The 17,012-nt window shown below is 37.8% G+C and overlaps 1 protein-coding gene and 1 pseudogene across 6 annotated transcripts in view; both read right to left on the bottom strand.

Moving 5' to 3' along the window:
- Positions 1-17,012, bottom strand: part of TMEM144 (transmembrane protein 144) — a 37,459-nt gene that overhangs the window by 12,517 nt on the left and 7,930 nt on the right. For 5 of the 6 annotated variants that reach the window (XM_036069734.2, XM_036069737.2, XM_078069360.1 and 2 more), the window contains exons 4-10: positions 15,906-16,005; positions 14,194-14,274; positions 7,930-8,011; positions 5,974-6,050; positions 3,866-3,984; positions 1,345-1,464; positions 128-225 (exon numbers count right to left, since the gene is read on the bottom strand). In XM_036069734.2, coding sequence (XP_035925627.1) covers positions 128-225; positions 1,345-1,464; positions 3,866-3,984; positions 5,974-6,050; positions 7,930-8,011; positions 14,194-14,274; positions 15,906-16,005 — 677 coding nt within the window. Of the gene's footprint in view, positions 1-127; positions 226-1,344; positions 1,465-3,865; positions 3,985-5,973; positions 6,051-7,929; positions 8,012-14,193; positions 14,275-15,573; positions 15,780-15,905; positions 16,006-17,012 lie in introns of those variants that run through there. The other variant, XM_078069363.1, reaches the window with a different exon arrangement.
- LOC118521292 (eukaryotic peptide chain release factor subunit 1 pseudogene) lies at positions 11,111-12,524 on the bottom strand (annotated as a pseudogene).

Below are 17,012 nucleotides of genomic sequence, written 5' to 3'. Positions count from 1 at the left end.
GTTACACAAATTGTACTCCTAAAAAATCGCACTCCATGACAGTCCCCAGTGATTCACTAAGAATGCTTCAGAAAAATCAGATTTACATTTGAAAAACAAAAATTTGGAAAAACATTCAGCTACTTACAGCAGTGATTATTGGAAAACTGACCACAGCACTGAGAGCATGATTAGCTATGAACCAACAGCAGGTGGCTATTGCCCAAAGAACTCCGGACAGGAATCCTGAAACACACGCAAACAGTGCACACTTACAACTCACGTTCCTCTCCTGAAAAATCCACACTCCAAATAAAGTGGGAATATTAAAGTGCTCATATCAATGCATTCCCATCGACATATTTGGCCAACATCGTTTTATGATCATTTTGGAAACCAAGTCATTTTTTTGTTCTTGACTCCTGTGGGTATAATTATCAAACTTTTCATTTTATTGACATTAAATAAAATACCCAAAGGTGTAGGTGACGTAAAGATTGGGTAGTGGAGAGGGACCTGGGGAAGATACTGGATCTGGGCATGCTCTGCGAACACCATTTACTTTAAACTTTCAACATAAAAATATGTGAAATTCAGAGTAGTGCTTATAGCTAAGGGAAAAAAAAAAAAAAAAGCTCCTAGAATTTGAATGAAAATACCAGATAAAATTTTCAGGCTACTTTAGCTAGGTGTTCGATAAATACCCTATCATTTTTTATACCATTATAAAAATACCCTATCACTTTTTATAACGGTATAAAGGGGCATACTTTGACCTAAATGAATCAGGTATTCAAAATGAATCTCTGATATATGCTTTATTTTGTTCTTAAAAATTTTTTACTTGTGAACTTATATTCCAAGTTGCTTTATGGCAAACTCCTAAATAAGTGAGAAATTATATGTATTTTTCACCACCAGTGCCGAATGGATTAAGTCCAAAGCATGTGCATTTATCATATACCCTTTTCAAACTCTAAAACAATTTCTCCTTATTTTCCAGAGAAAATGTTTGTTTACCTAAGTAACTACAAAGTTCTATTGACTCTGACTTTTAATAAGCATCCTTAGATAATGAAGAAGAAATAATAAAGTCTGATGGTCAATATACAATGTATTTTGGCACAGGAAATCATCTCAGATTCACTGTTCAAGTTTCAGGTTCTGTAATGACTGGCATTTCATATCAAGTTTCATGGATTTTAAATCTTTCCTATTTAGTGGTGAGTTGGGCCAAAGCAATAGGGAATGAACATATACACAGACACAGAGGATGGCTTGGTTTCCAGAAGATGATTATTCAAGCTAAGTGAGTAGAGAATACCTTCACAGAGTAAGAAGATTTTCTGTAGTAAATATTCTTACCTGGCAAGACTGCTTCAGGGTATAACTTAAGGTTATTTTTCATGGCTATACAGTAGGCCAGAAAATAGACCGTGCTTGTAAAAAAGATGCCACTGAAGTGTGCAAAAACGTAGTCTAAATCTGAAAATACAGATCATAAAACTCTCAAATGTATCCTTTTATTCATTTCAAATATATTTAGGTTCTAAAAATAAAACAAACTCACCAAAATTAATCTTAAAAGTAAAGGAACCATTAATTATATTTTATCATCCTAGTTTTCTACATGCTGTTTATATAGACTTTTAATTAACATATTTAAAACTTAGAAATATTAAGTAGTAAAATAGTTACTATAATCAGATCTAAAAGGCTGGTTTTTCTGATTATCTTGGAAAGATAAATAAGAAGCTATAAATATTACGTGAATATGATCTTGTTTTTAAGAATAGGCTTCAGAATTAATTTTACTAATGGCAATTGTAGCAAATCTCCAAGTAGACTGTGGTGGGGATGATGTGAAAAATATGGGGGAGTGCTGATTTTATATGGGGACCAATGTGGAGACCAGCATCTCTGTTGCAGATGACACCTACATGGAAGGATATTCAGGAAGTTATCTCAAAGAGGACTTTATTTAGTTGTTTACTATAGGCCTCATTACATGGGGGCAGTTAACGACACATGATGATGGTCCAATATCTGAGAAACCCCAACCGCACCGACTTTTTATACAGGTCGTCCTTTAGTCATACAGATGGGTATCCTACAGGTTCTTGGCTGGGAAGGTCACATTGGACTCAGTGTTTCTCTCAACTAAAATTTTGACAAAGGTGAGTGTGGTCATGTTTAAGGAGAAAAGCTTGAAGGTCAACGAGTGTGTCTATTCTTCTAAAAATCTTAAACCCTACTTCTGGATCATATAAGAGCAACACATGTACGAACTACCACAAGGGACAGCACAGCATAGTTAATAAAAGCACAGACCATCTCGGTGGGATCTGCAATCCACTACTTGCTAACTTTGAGACTTGGGCAAATTACCTGATCTCTCACAGTCTTAATTTTCTCAACTGTAAAACAAGGATGATAATGGTATCTAACTAATAAGGTTGCTATGAAGGTCAACTGAGTTATTATTGAAATGTGCTTAGAATAGTGTCTAGCACAGGGCATGTAATACTTATGTGTTTGTTAAATAAACGAAATAAAAAACTGCATCTCCCTAGAATTATTTTTTAATAAAGTGGAATAAAGTGTGTTCCTATTAGATGGCATTAAAGTTGTCATAAGAAAGGTCCCTAAGAATTGATTGTACTATTTATGTAAAGAGATTGTTGGCATTATTTATTATAGCCCAGGACCAAGAACAACTGTACTCCTGGATGATTAGTTCTTTTTATCTTGTGTTCACTGAATTGTGGGACTGATTTGATTTCCCTTGTGTCTATAAGAAATCTTAGAGCCAAATTTATGGCTCATTTCTAGCAAGTGTACAAATATGTTATAATTTTTAGACTCATTCCTGGTTCCATTTTATTTTTTCACTCGTGTTTTTCCTTGTCTTTTAATTTATCCTATGTTATTCTATTTTTATTGGTTCTTATCCTTTACAGAGGAAAATAAAACACAAAAAGTATTTGTAGAAAATCTTTAAAAACGATAGAAGTTAGTAAAAGGTTTGAATGCTAATTGGACTGAATATAAAAAGGAAGGAAGAAACAATGGTGTCTATGCAGTCTATCCACTCAAAGTCTTTCAAATTCCAGTTTTGTCATCAATCTCTCCCTCATGACTTCTGCCTTCCAAATTTCTCCCTTATCGGAACGTAGGTCACATTAATTTTCTGTATCATCCAATTTAGAACTTTATTACCTATGATCTCATTCTTTTATGAGTTCATGGGTGGAAGCCATGCTTCAACAAAATGATAGGACCCCTGAAGTAGACCCTCTTTCATCTCCTGACAGCCTGTACAAGGGTGATTGCACGGAGTGTTGAGTTTATACCAGATAGACTCAATCTATCACTGGAAACTGAGATAATCTGGGAGCATTATGTTGGGCTTTTCAATGCAGTACTCTATGCTTTAAAAACAATATCCTCTGACTAGGCTATACTTTGACCTTTAGGAAGGTTATACTTTGACCTTTACTTGATTTGACAGTGATATGTACTGCACTTTAGCTTTTTTTAAAAGAGCAGAAGAATACATATTTTCTCAGAGATTATCTAACTGGAAAATAATCTCCAAATCTTACTGTAAAGCCAGGAACTATGTGTTCAAATCTAAGTAGCCTATATAAACCCTGACTAGAATAAAGTTGATTATATTTGTATTTTGATGATCATATGAAAAGACTCAAACGGTCCTTTATTACTTTTAGTCTTCAGTGGTTTTCTAATTCACCACTTACAATGAAAAATAAGATCAAATCTATGTACCAGGATTTACTGTGATCACATTCCTTTTTTTTATATTCTTAAGTAGAAAAACAGGTATTGAATTTATTTACAAAGTAAAATAATGTTTTACTCTTACCATACTGGCTTGCCCCTGCGTATACGCTGTCATTTTTTTTGCTGTGGTCCTTGATATAAATGATGGGCACAAATGTAGACCCATAGAGTATTCCAGATATCACTGCAAGACTGCAGCCCCTTAAAAAACAAATATATCACTGTTAATCTTGGCCCACAGCAATATTTCTGACAAACACACAAATGGAATCATAGCTTAAGCATGCTTCAAAGTGTAAGTCACAGGCAGTTATGAGGAAATCACACATCTATCTCAAGCTCTGCGACTGTCAAAAGTCAAAGAAATACCCTGCAGGGTCAGAGTGGCATCAGAACTAAAAGTGCAACTTTTGCCCCCTACTGCCTAGTTTTGGAAGTATACGACTTACAGAAATTATAATGGATTATCATTATGAATTGTCATTACATAGATGTGACTATTGCTATCATTATACTGTCGGCATAATAGACTTGGCTCCCTAAATATGAACTATTTGTGGAGGGACACCATGTCCTTCGCTCCTTTTTTAAACACTCAGTAATATCCAGCACAGGGCTAGGAGAGAAAAAGTACTAAATGCATGCTTGTTCAAAACAACTATCGAAATCCCTGGACTAGCCTATGCCTTCATTGACTACGGTGTGGTCAAGAAGTGCTGACTTAACTGATTTGGATATTTCAGGTAAAACACTTCCTGTTGTAAAAAGAAAATATTTCGTCTTAAGCACTGGAGTCAAGGTGACTCCTCAGACTTTGCATGAGGTAAGTGTTCCCAATAATTTTGGGGAGAGATGATTAATATTTTGGAACAGTCCCTTTAACTTAATACAAAGGGCAATGGCATGAAACAGGAAAGAGTTTTAGGCAAAAACCAACAAAAAAACCCCAAACAGGGACGCCTGGGTGGCTCAGTCAGTTAAGTGACTCCCTTCAGCTCAGGTCATGATCCCAGGGTCTTGGGATCGAGTCCCACATCGGGCTCCCTGCTCAGTGGGGAGTCTGCCTCTTCCTCTGCCTACCACTCCCTCTGCTTGTACTTTCTCTCTCTCTCTGACAAATAAATAAATAAAATCTTTAACATAAAACAAACAAAATTTCTTTCCAAGCTTAAAAATAAATTCTTAAAGTCTATTTTAATAGGAACTCACAAGGCCAACCTGGCAATCAGCTCTATCCACAATGGAAATCCCTGTGTCATGGGGAAGAACGGACTCCATCGTCCTGAAAGGGGTGTCCCAGACACAGACCGACCAATAGACCAGGTCTGGCTAATCATGAGACAATCAAAAATGTTTTTCTTCACAAATATTCCCTCAGAAGGGAGAAGCTTTGTGAAAAAAAATTTTTTTTTTTTTTTTGAGAGATCTGTTTTACTCTGAAGCGAAAACAGCAACATATTTATCTTCCAAAGCTTGTTTCTGAGCTCAATCTTTCATTCACTCAATTGACTCAAATATTTATTGAACATTTATTATGCACCAGGCACAGCCTCTTTCCCACTGTGAGGTTAGTGTATATACTAACAGAGGAAATGCTTTATATTCTTGAAGTGCTTATGTGTGTCACAACATAAAAGTCCCAGACAGTCATCAATTGTAAAATGCAAGCTATCCACTTACATATTATCATATTTCTCTGCTAATCCAAAAACATCCCACAAGAACCTTGAAAATATAAGGACTGCTGGTGAGCCAAACTCTCTCAGTCTCTATGACAGTGAGGGGTATAACTACATGGACCCAAAATATTCTACTATATTTGAAAATGAATATCTTGAGATTATAAAATTGTCTAACACATGAATGTATGGACTTCCAGGGGAGGTCATTATATGCTGTGGCTGGTATTACCGCTTTTACTTTAGGATCAAAAGTGTTGCAAAATGATGCTTTTGTCAGCTACTTATTGGCTAGAGATACTGGAGTGACTTAGAAATTTCTGGAAACACTGAGATCATGGACCTCTGTACCTAAAAATCCAGCAGGGCACAAGACAGTCTGTCCACCATGGAACTATGAGAGTCAAAGCTTATGTTACCATTTGCTTCTTGCATTTAGATGAGTATCACTTCACTCCAGTAATCCTTGCTTTAACCAAATATGAAAGAGAATAACAGAACCTCTTCTTACACTGTGCGCTGTTGTACTGTGGAAAGTTTATCCACCCAGGAATAATCAGGGCAGGAATCTTGAGTGTTGTTGATCACCTATTGAAAATATTGGCACAAACCAAGATAAAAACAGCATTCAGTTGATAATGACTATGGTGACAAGAAGATTTTCCACGTTTTTCTCTTCTTTCTCAAACATACTTTACAATATGAGCACGTGACACTATGCAATCTGATTCTGTGCATATCTCCAGACTCAAATGTTTCGGATTCTATTCCTCTTCCATTCAGAAAAGTTTGGCAGTTGGCAACTTCTCTGTTTAAATTTTTTCAGTTTAATATATGGCTATTTTGATACACCTATCAAAAGTAACAGAAGTTAACAATGCTTGTGTTTCATCTGCATATTTTAATAATCTGTAAAAAAAATTAGAACCAAGGAAAACTCAGACTCTTCTATGGAATACTTAAGATTGATAGGTACTTTTTAAATTTAGTTTTCTTTAACTGAATTAGTTAATAAAACATTTCCAGCCATGGTTCATGATTAGGTTAATATTCTTTTTTTAGGTTGATATTCTAAGTCAGGAAAAATTATAAGCCAATTTATATTTCTAATATTGAATGTAATCATCTTTGTCTTTTAGCTGAAATTTCTTTAACGTGATACTCCTAATGCCTTTGTAAGAGATAAGAAACTAGATTTGAATTCTTTGTCATGTGTTAAGTCAAGTTTAGCAATAATGCTTTCTTTCAATGACGAGGAGCTCATAATGTATGGTTGCATAATACCCAGTCATGCTGTTTATGTATCTTTACACTTGGTTTGCTTATATCCTTCCAACGTGCCTAGAAAAATCCAAGGCGGTTAACCTATTTTGTATCTTTTTCCGAGTTGCAGTTTTCTTTTTCTCTCCCTTGGTATGAAGGGTGGTTGGTCAGGAGGTATCTGAATCCCTGGGGGAGGCAAGGAATATTGGACATGTTCACTCTGTCCCAATTCCTCCATTCTCTCTCTGCAACATTTTCTGGATTAGAGATGTCTATGGGTTAATAAATCTCTTTTCTCTTATCCTTAAGCTAATTATTAGTTAACTTTAGTGTCAATTTAACTAAGGTTTCAGTCACTTTATTTGACAAGGGTTTTGAGAGGGGAAGAAAAAAGGGAGAAGAAAAGGTTAGTTTTGGAGTAAGGAGTAGAAGCAGCACCTTCCGGGGAGGCAATGCGTCTTTCTGTCGGGGTGTAGGGCTCTGGTTGCCCAGGGCAGCTGGATAGCACTGGGAGGAAGGACTGGAGTCTGGGCTCCTGGCCATGGGAGCTGGCCCTGAAATCACTTTTGTATATATAGCCACTGGGCCTTGTGCTTTGTCAGATCTCTTATAGGTTGTCCCTGTTTAATCTAGATTTGCTACGCCAGACTAATTAAGGTTCTTCAAGGTCAAACAGCAACTTCCTACATATTTCTTGTCTTTACCTTTGAGTGGAACAGGATGTGGCAAAAGAGAAAAAGGAAAAAACTCTAAGTCCTACTCCTCCTTTCATATGATTTGATTTTTCCTTTCATTGGCTGCCTCTGAGCTATTCCCCACTGCTCTTCCCAGGCCTACTTTAAGACCTGCCTCCTCCCTATTTCTAAAGTAACTTTCATATTCCTCTTCAGTACTTAGGATCCTCCCATTGCAGAAATCCTTAAGCCATTCCAAAATATGGGGTTGTATATACATCTTCTAGTTGGGATCTACCATTAATAGATATAAATAGACCTTTGCGTTTGCTGAGAAGCTTTCCTGTGGCAGTCTTGACTGGTTGCTATGTAGACCTAACTATAATAAATATGCAAACATATTGTCGATGGCCCTGAATGAAAAAAGAAAAAAAAAAAGAACTACCGTCTCATCTGTGTTTCAAATCTATGCATTTTCCTTTTATCTTAATTTTATGTTTCAACCATATTGTTTCTCATACTCTACTCACATGATCCGTCATTAATGGCGTGGTGTCCACAGAACACGTGCTATTTGGTATTTCACTTTTGATGAACAAAAATATGAAAGCACTGTAAAGAAAATAAATTTTAGTGATGTTTTTCATAACCCTGGTTCATAGCAAGCTGCCTGAATTTTATGAGAAAACAGAGCTTAAATCCAGTCCTAATGCTACGGCGATTACTGTCACACTGCCTCTTCAGGGACCACTGAGGTGAGTAGAGAACTGTACAACCCCCATGGAAGAGACGCTGGGGCCTGAGAACACTGCTACACCCACACTCAGATGACGCATTCTTCATGGTCACACAGTGGAATGCTACACAGATATAAAAAAAGAAATGAGGACACCCTCTGTGCTCTGATACGGAAAGATCTTCAGAGTATATTTTAAGAGATAAAGACACATGCATGAGCCTGATGACTTTTCCCCCTTTGACATTCTCACATAATGCATTGTCTATTCATGTCCAGTATCTTTGTAACAAATGCTTCGCTTACCATTGACTTTTGAACCATGCAAATATGTTAAGATGTGTTAAAATATTAAATTAACTTAAGGAAACTAACAACTCTGGTAGTATGCCTTTGACATTCCTTTTTAAAAACATGTTTGCATGGTTCAAAAGTTAAAGCAATATAAGTTTTCAAAATACAGAGGAGGCTGAAATAGCGTAGGTAGCGAAGTGCAGACGAGTGCTTATAATGTGTGATTTTTTGAATACAAATTTAAAATTTCTTAGCTTCCTTAGTTCGGTCTCTTACTTGCTTTAAAAACTTGTATGGTTCCATATTCCCTTCTATAGCGAATTTAACTATCCTTTTTGAGTTTTATTACCCTCTGCATTATGTTTCCCATAACCTGCTCCACATAATTCTCTACAGGGACTTTCGTCTCTGACCTATCCCTGCTCCGACCTCTTCTTCGCCGCCATCTTCCACAACCACCTGCTCTTGCTTGTTTCTCTTTCTTAGCTGAACACAGCATATACTCCCCTCTTCTTATCCAAGCTAAAGAAGAACTGAAGTGCTGAGTGTGACAAGAAACCTCCCCCCTCCCAGCTCAGTCCTCACTGACTCTTCCTCTTCTCTGAATTCCCACACCACTAAGAATAGTCATCGCATAACCCAGACCATTTGCCACAAGTCCTTGGAAACTTTTTTCTCTACAGATTTTCTAATTCAATGGAAGATAAGATCTTCTTCAAGGTCCTCAAAGTGCTTAACACTCTGTAAAAATGAATGCATAAAACCTAATTATTTTTTTAAGATTTTATTTATTTGAGAGCAAGAGAGATAGAGATAGTGACAGATAGCGAGAGAAAGAGAGAGCACGAGTGGGGAAGAGAGGGAGAAGCAGGTTCACCACCGAGCAGGGAACCCGATGTGGGGCTCGATCCCAGGACCCTGGAATCACGACCTGAGCTGAAGGCAGTCACTTAACCGACTGAGCCACCCAGGCACCCCAATAAAACCTAACTAAATGTGTGTATCTTAGTTAAATGTGTGCTTACATACATGCTAATTTGCAAAGCTATTATTAGACATCTCAACTGCATTTTCTTCTCAAAATTACCATGAAAACCCTCAACCCTGTATAGACCAGTGTGTTTTCCTAATAACAATACAGGATGGTATGTTAGAAATACTTGAAGGGTACCAATGAGAAAGCCTTTGAGTGTTTCTTCAAACGACTGTAGGACCCTCCTGCAAAAATCACTTAGCCTCTCTGAGCCTCAACTTTTTCCATCTAAAGCAATGGGGATGTGCCCACTTTACCTAGCTGTGATGAGAATTAAATAATAATGCATGCAAAATTCTTAGTGTACTTTTGGGAACTGGTAAAATCTCAAAACATGTTAGGAAATAAAGAGCCTATTGGATGGGAGAGGGGGTTTTGAGCATGAGAAAGAAAACTCAGGACTAAGAAATCAGTGGTTTTGAGCTTGTGTGGCTAGTGCTTGTCACAAAATAGGTAAGTCAGCCCAGTTAGGTCAAGAGGGGGTACAGGGCACTAAGTTAGGACAAGGTAATGAAATTTATCTTATGTGTATGAACATAAGACCAAATAGATCACAAGGTCTTGTGGGCTGTAGACTTACAGAACTTGGTACAGTGTGTCAGACACAAAGGTCCATGATAAAGTCTATGAATATTGTCAAAAGCATGGAAAGTTTTTAAAAAATCAATCCGTTATACCCAGGAGTGCTTCTCTACATTTTTGACCTTTCCAGTTTCCCTTAGATTTGTAACTTTATACATCTTACAATTAGTAGAAATTCTGTGTATGTGTTTACCCAGACAACTTAATTTAACACGCTTTAGTGAGCACCTATTAAGTGTCAAACACTGTGTGGCAAAGTCTGATGGTGATGGTAGGAGAGATGGTATTCAAAGAAAATAACAGACTTTGTCCTTCAGGATCTCACAGTTCAAAGATAAAGGAATTGTATGAATAATACAAAACAGACCCTTCCATAATAGAAGAAGTTCAAGATGCCATGGAAGTTTAGGGGCAACTTATTCTAATTAGGAAGAAGAGAAATCAAGAAAACAACCCAGGATGGAAAATCTCAACTGATATATTTTTTTTTTTTTAAAGATTTTATTTATTTGAGAGAGAGAATGAGATAGAGAGAGCATGAGAGGGGGGAGGGTCAGAGGGAGAAGCAGACTCCCCGCTGAGCAGGGAGCCCGATGCGGGACTCGATCCCAGGACTCCAGGATCATGACCTGAGCCGAAGGCAGTTGCTTAACCAACTGAGCCACCCAGGCGCCCAATCTCAACTGATATTTAAGGGAGGCCAAGGAAGCTGAGGAAAGGGTCTTTGGGCTGGGGGAAGTGTCTGGGGTATGGTCCGATAAATAATCCTGGATCAATGAATTGACAATACAGGGAGAAGGCTGATCTAGGAAGAAGGGTTGAATCTGTGACTGTGGGGGACATACCAGATTAAGGAGACAGATTTATTCTGAATTCAATGGGAGTTTCCAAGGTTCTTAATTAGAAGAGTGATGACTGATTTGATAGCAGATACAAGCAGGTTATACTGGCAATAGGAAAAATGGAACTAGGGAAAGTAGATGTGAGATTTTTTTTATGATCTCATTTCTATTAACTTTTGAAGGTTTACAGTAGTCAAAGTATTTTTGATTCTATGGATGAAGGTTAAAAAAATCATTCTTTTTCATAAAATTTAAGAGCAACCAATTTCACCATCAAGTAAAAGTAAAAACTGTAATTCTTTTCTAAATTAGTCCAAAGTGGCATTTTAGGAACTTAGTTCTAGGCTGTTGCACTGACACCATCACAAATCAAAGTGCAGGATTGGGTCTGGTGTTGTTTCGGTTTTCTTTTCAATGTCCAGTGCTCACGGATTAAGTTCTGGATATGTTCCAATTGTAAGGCAGGGATCTGTTTGGATTCCACCAGAGGTATGCTTCTTGGGTTGGATGCTGGAGGGTGAGGCACGTTTTGCCGGACCCATGTCCACTACCTAGTAGTCATCAAGGTCAAAAAATTCATCTTCTCCTCCTTGGTATTCCATTCTCTGGAAATCTACTCGGTACTACAAGATAACCTCTAATTCCACCAAATCCTTTCACAACCTGAGATCCTTCCTGTGACTTATCTGTGACAATTTCCAACGTAGCACCAAAATTTTGTTATAGTTGTTAGCAAATCATTCCAGCAGGGGTGTGCTCTCAATCAGCTCATGTTCTTGTCCTGTCTCTTTGTCTGTGAAATGAGATTTATCCTTCTTTTGTTCTAGAGTTAGATAATTTTCTCCTTTTCTATGCTTTGGCAATGAAGGCTGTATCTCATTATATCCAGATTTTCATAGACTATGAGAATCTCTACAGCTTCCATGTCTAAAGTCTTTAGTGTGTCTTCAACTCCAAAATAGTACTTGCCCGTGTCCTGGCTGATTTCATCAAAATCTTCTCTTGAATGAATTTCACGTCGGAGAGGACTTCAGTAGATAATAGCTTGGTTGAATCCATTTCACAACCATAGGAAATATCAACTAATTTTAAAACTTTTGATTGCAACCTCTGATCAAACATATCAGATTGATTTAGTTCAGTTTTAAAGTCAGCTGATTCAGCTAAAACAAGACCAGTCATATTCACTTTATCCCCAGAAATAAACAGCTGAACAGCAGCTCAGCTACTTTCTGAACATAGTTATGTCGCTTTTTCACTCTTTTTTTTTTTTTTTTTTTAAGATTTTATTTATTTGTTTGACAGAGAGAGAGAGACAGCAAGAGAGGGAACACAAGCAGGGGGAGTGGGAGAGGGAGAAGCAGGCTTCCAGCAGAGCAGGGAGCCCGATGCGGGGTCTATCCCAGGACCCTGGGATCATGACCTGAGCTGAAGGCAGACACTTAACGACTGAGCCACCCAGGCGCCCCCTTAGAGTGATTTTAGTTGTAGAAACTGACTGATACCATATATAGGAAAAATGTAAGGCTAGAAACAGTCTCACCTATCCTTTAAAAACTGGACTGTACAGAGGATAAGATCAATAATTTCAATTTTAAAAAGAAAAGCAACAGAAGGTGACCAAACAAATGTGACCATATTCCAAATTTCCTTATACTAATGGCCATGAAACTCCAAGCTTATTCAATGAATGCCCTTTGAACAAACTGATTTAACGGAGTTAAAATAATGAAATAAAAGTTTCCAGAAGGTCCTCTTGGTAAAGAAACCTAGAAGGAAGCCGGAATGCGCTACAGGAAGAGATCATTGCATTTCTGTGCCACACACCGAGCTCCAAACCAAGCCACGTGATCCTCAAGTGCACTGACAGTTTACCACAGAGCTGAACAACACACACCCAGAGGGAAACCAGTAATTGAACATGAACTAGCTATTGATACAAATAATGATTATTATAATAAAAATTACCCAATTTATAGAGCATTAGCCATATACCTAGCAGTATACAAAGCACTTAGCATATTTCTTTTCATTTCATCTTCAAAATATTTTATAAGGCTGGCATAATTATTTCCCTCACTTTAGCCCCAGATGAAGAAACCAAGGCCTGGAGAAATTAAGTAATTTGCCCAAGGTCATACAGGTAGAAGTGGGTAGGACATGAATAATTTGCAGTTTTAGAGAATGTACACGTTCTAAAGAAAGAAGAAATATGGAGAAAAACAATGCCTGACGGACTGAGTAAACTGGCCTTAAATTACTATTAAGTCAAAAAGAAGGCATGCTACATTACAATTTTGGGGCATAAAGAAATTGTTTTTGAGAGAGCTATTCAAAGCTAGGATGCCATGTCAGTTGTGCAAAATACATAAAATTGCCTCCAACCAAAAATGTCAGGAATCTGCTTTTTTAGAATCATCTATGTTATTTCTTCTCCAGTTGGCCTAGGACCACTCTCTTAGGCAACATTTCAATGACAAAGAGATTGTTCCTGAATGTGGCTGGGGAAAAGCCATCATTGCAGGAGGAAGAGAAATATAGTGTTCTTTCCCTGAAGAATAAAAAAGTATTAAAGTCTTTCCAGGCAGGGCTATCCATTATGTGAAGCACTGACAGGGAATACAAATGGAGTCTACAAGGGAAAGGGGACTGAATTTAAGGTGACCTAATTCCTGCTGGAGGTTTATTGATTGAACACTGCCATATAGAGATTTAAAGTCATTTTCATCCTCATTCATGTAGTGCATACGACTAGACACAGATACATCCCAAAACACGTATTTAAGTGGATACGTGTTTTCATACGTGAGAGAGTAGTTATCTGACTGGGATAAGAAGAAGAGATGAGGGGATAGGAATGTGGAAACTGGCAGGCAAAGAGGAAGTGCGTAATGAGAGGAGATAAGAGGAGAGAATCAAGGGCTATTCCAGAGGCATCGGGGAGCCAGCATAACATTTCTTTACATGGTATTGTTTAGTTTGCAAAATAATGTGCCATTTGATTCTAATTTATGAGCTAGGTACTATGATTTTTCTAAAGATCACAGATAAATGAAAGTGAGCTTCAAAGCAGCTCAACGGTCTTCCGGGAGTCTCAGAGCTTTTGAGAACTAAAGCTGGGGCTTGGGACCCCAGAGTTGGCCCTTTTTGTCCTTGAAAGCCAAATCTGTGAATGTAAATGAAGAATCTGAGGACAAATCATGTCACTTTTATGAAATACGGGTTTAAAAAAATGTAAACACATTGGGATCTCTAAAAGGTTTTCTAAATGTTTGGAAGAACAGTTAAATCAGAAACGACTGTGTACCTCACTACTGATAATCCAGCTCCAACATAATTCAGCACCGGTTTTGATACTTCTTCTGCGTCCATTCCAAACCAGCCAAACCTGGAATTGAGAAAGTTACATCAAAGTAAGTACTTTTGAAAATGTGTTCATTGTAGTGTTCAAGAGCATGGACTCAGGGTCAGATTCCTGGATTCAAATCCTAAATCCCTCTCTTACTAATTGTGACTTGAACAAGTTAACTCTTTACCATACCTCAATTCCCCATGTTTAAAATGGGGTACCTATAAGATAGGTATAATTATTATACATATATATCCCTTCCTTTTTATGAAGATATTTTAAATGAGTTAGTATATGTAAAAGTACTTGGGAGTGTCCCTTTCTTATTAAGGAAGAAGGAAGACAAAATAGATTAGTGGCTAAGTGAATGCTACTTAATTGGCTGCAATTTTGTATAGTATTTATTGAGACAGACTTTTAAGTAACTGCTTGGTTAAGGATCACCACTTTTTGGCATCACCTTATAAATATATATATATTTTTTCATGCCTTGACATTGTAGCAATCGTTACTAACAATTACTGTGAACCATTCAGGGCAAGAATGAAAGGCAAGTAGAAAAAGCAAAAGAAAATAGCACTTGTAAGAAGCTGGTGGAAGCATGGGGAAAGGCCAGGAAAGAACAGATCGGAGGTTAGTTCATTTTGTCATTACTGAGGTTGTTATAATGCTTTGAGAGGGAGGAGGAGCCCAAAAAGTAAGGTAAGAGTGACCTCCTCCCTTCTACTCCTCTTCCCCAAGCTCAACTTGAATGTTAATTTTCATGCTGAACAAGGGCAGCAGAGTCAAACAGAAGTTCCTACGCTGATGGGGGTCTTCTGTGGCGCACTGGGTAATGGGGTCGTTTCTAGCCGTCTGTGGCTATTGAGCACTCGATCTATGGGCAGTACAGCTGTGGGACTGAATGTCTAATTTTATCAAATTTTATTCATATAACTTTAAATATAAATGGACACCATGGGGCTTGTGGTGAACCTGCTGGACCCCCCTAGAGCTGGGGTTGGCACACTTTTCCTTAAAGGGCCAGAGAATAAATATTTTAGGCTTTGTGGGCCAGACGGTCTCTTGCAATTACTCAACTCTGCCACTGTAGTGTAAAAGCAGCCAGAGACAATACGAAATGGATGGGTTTGGCTGTGTTCCAATAAAACTTTATTTACAAAAATGGCTGGGAAGGTGAGCCATGTTTTGCTGACCCTGGCCCAGGCTCCGGGAGGAATATGTGCTTTAGAACCAGAAGACCTGCGTTTGAAGCCTAGCTTATTCATTCTGTGATATTCAGCAAGTTACCCAATCTCCCTGTCTTTCAGCTCTCTTATGATTATAGGTAGTGCTTACCTCACGTTTGTGAAAATGAGAGGAGAATGATGCATATAACACGTCCAGCAAATTGTCACACAATAAAAAGGGAAAATACACATCAGTTCCCCTCCTCTCTTCCTTCTTCTGTTCCAAGGAGATAATTCCTTACTGTATCTTAACCAAATATCTAGATCAGATATTAGAATTTAGGGCAAATAATAATTAAAAGTAGCATATTTCACGTGTATGTCTTACCAGCTGTAATCTCTGTGAGGGTAAAAACCAGGGTATCCCTCTCAGCTAACCCAATCCCTAGGACTTGCCTTACATCAGTGTAGAGAATCTTAGTTGAAATTGTTTTGTGTTACCTTGAGCTTGCCCAGCCAGTTAAGGTATTAAATGATCCCCAGATTAAGATTCCAAGGCCTAAACCAATGGTTTTGATAATCGGGACAACAGCAATGTTCCCTGGAGATGTAACATACAGGAAAAAATATGTTATTTCTAATACAAAAATACATGTATAAATTGAATTAATTTTTAACTTCAAATGAAGCTTATGGGATTTGGACAAATTTAGGAAAGCACAATTCCTCAGTTTTTAAATAAAAGAACTACATTTTTTTTTTGGTATTAAACTCAGGTTTATGATTCCTAAAAGAACTAGGCATAAGACAAAATCCTACAAAGAAAAATGATGAATTAGCTCTTTGCCTAATTGCACCAATGCTCTTTATCCTTAACATAGGTCTCTATTCTAAAACTTTTTGCAGAAACTGTCAATGATAAAATTAGTAGTGACTGTCCTCTTAGACTTGAACCAGAGCCAAGCACTGACAGAAGTCTTTGACCCAATATGGCCCCAGACTTTGCTCTTCCATGCTCATTGAGTTATCTTCTAGAACCCTGCATTCATTGCTTTGTGGTCTGAAAGGTTACTCAAGGCCAAATGCATGATTATTTTTTTATAGTTCTTAACCTCCTAGCAGTCTGGCCTCAGTCCTACAATCTTCTCTGGAAAGGTTTCCTCTGGTGGCTTCCAAGATGCCTTCATTTCCTGATTCCCTCCTGTCTCTCTCTTTCACGGCCTACTCTTTCTTGTCATACTCTCCGAATTTAGGTGCCCCCTAAATATTTTCCCTTGAACACATTCTTCCTCTTGCTATATATAGTCTTCTTTGGGCACTTGACCTAATTTCAGGATTTCAGCTGTCAATTAGAGACGCATGCTCCCAGTGCCATTGCTCTAGCCAGGACCTTCTCCAGAGTTTTAGTGCTCTGCTCCCACCAAGAGACCTCCAACCAGATGTCCCCCACTGTGGGAACATCAGGAACTTCAGTCTCAAAAGATCCCAAACTGAACTCATCATTTTTCTTTTTGGACACATACTTCTATTTTCATCACTCAATGATAAAATCCCTACATCATCACTGGCTGCTCCCTTCCCTCTACTCCCCATCTCCACTCAGTTACT

Source organism: Halichoerus grypus, chromosome 3, assembly GCF_964656455.1.
Source record: "Halichoerus grypus chromosome 3, mHalGry1.hap1.1, whole genome shotgun sequence".
NCBI lineage: Eukaryota > Metazoa > Chordata > Mammalia > Carnivora > Phocidae > Halichoerus > Halichoerus grypus.
This window is presented reverse-complemented; position numbering and strand designations above follow the sequence as displayed.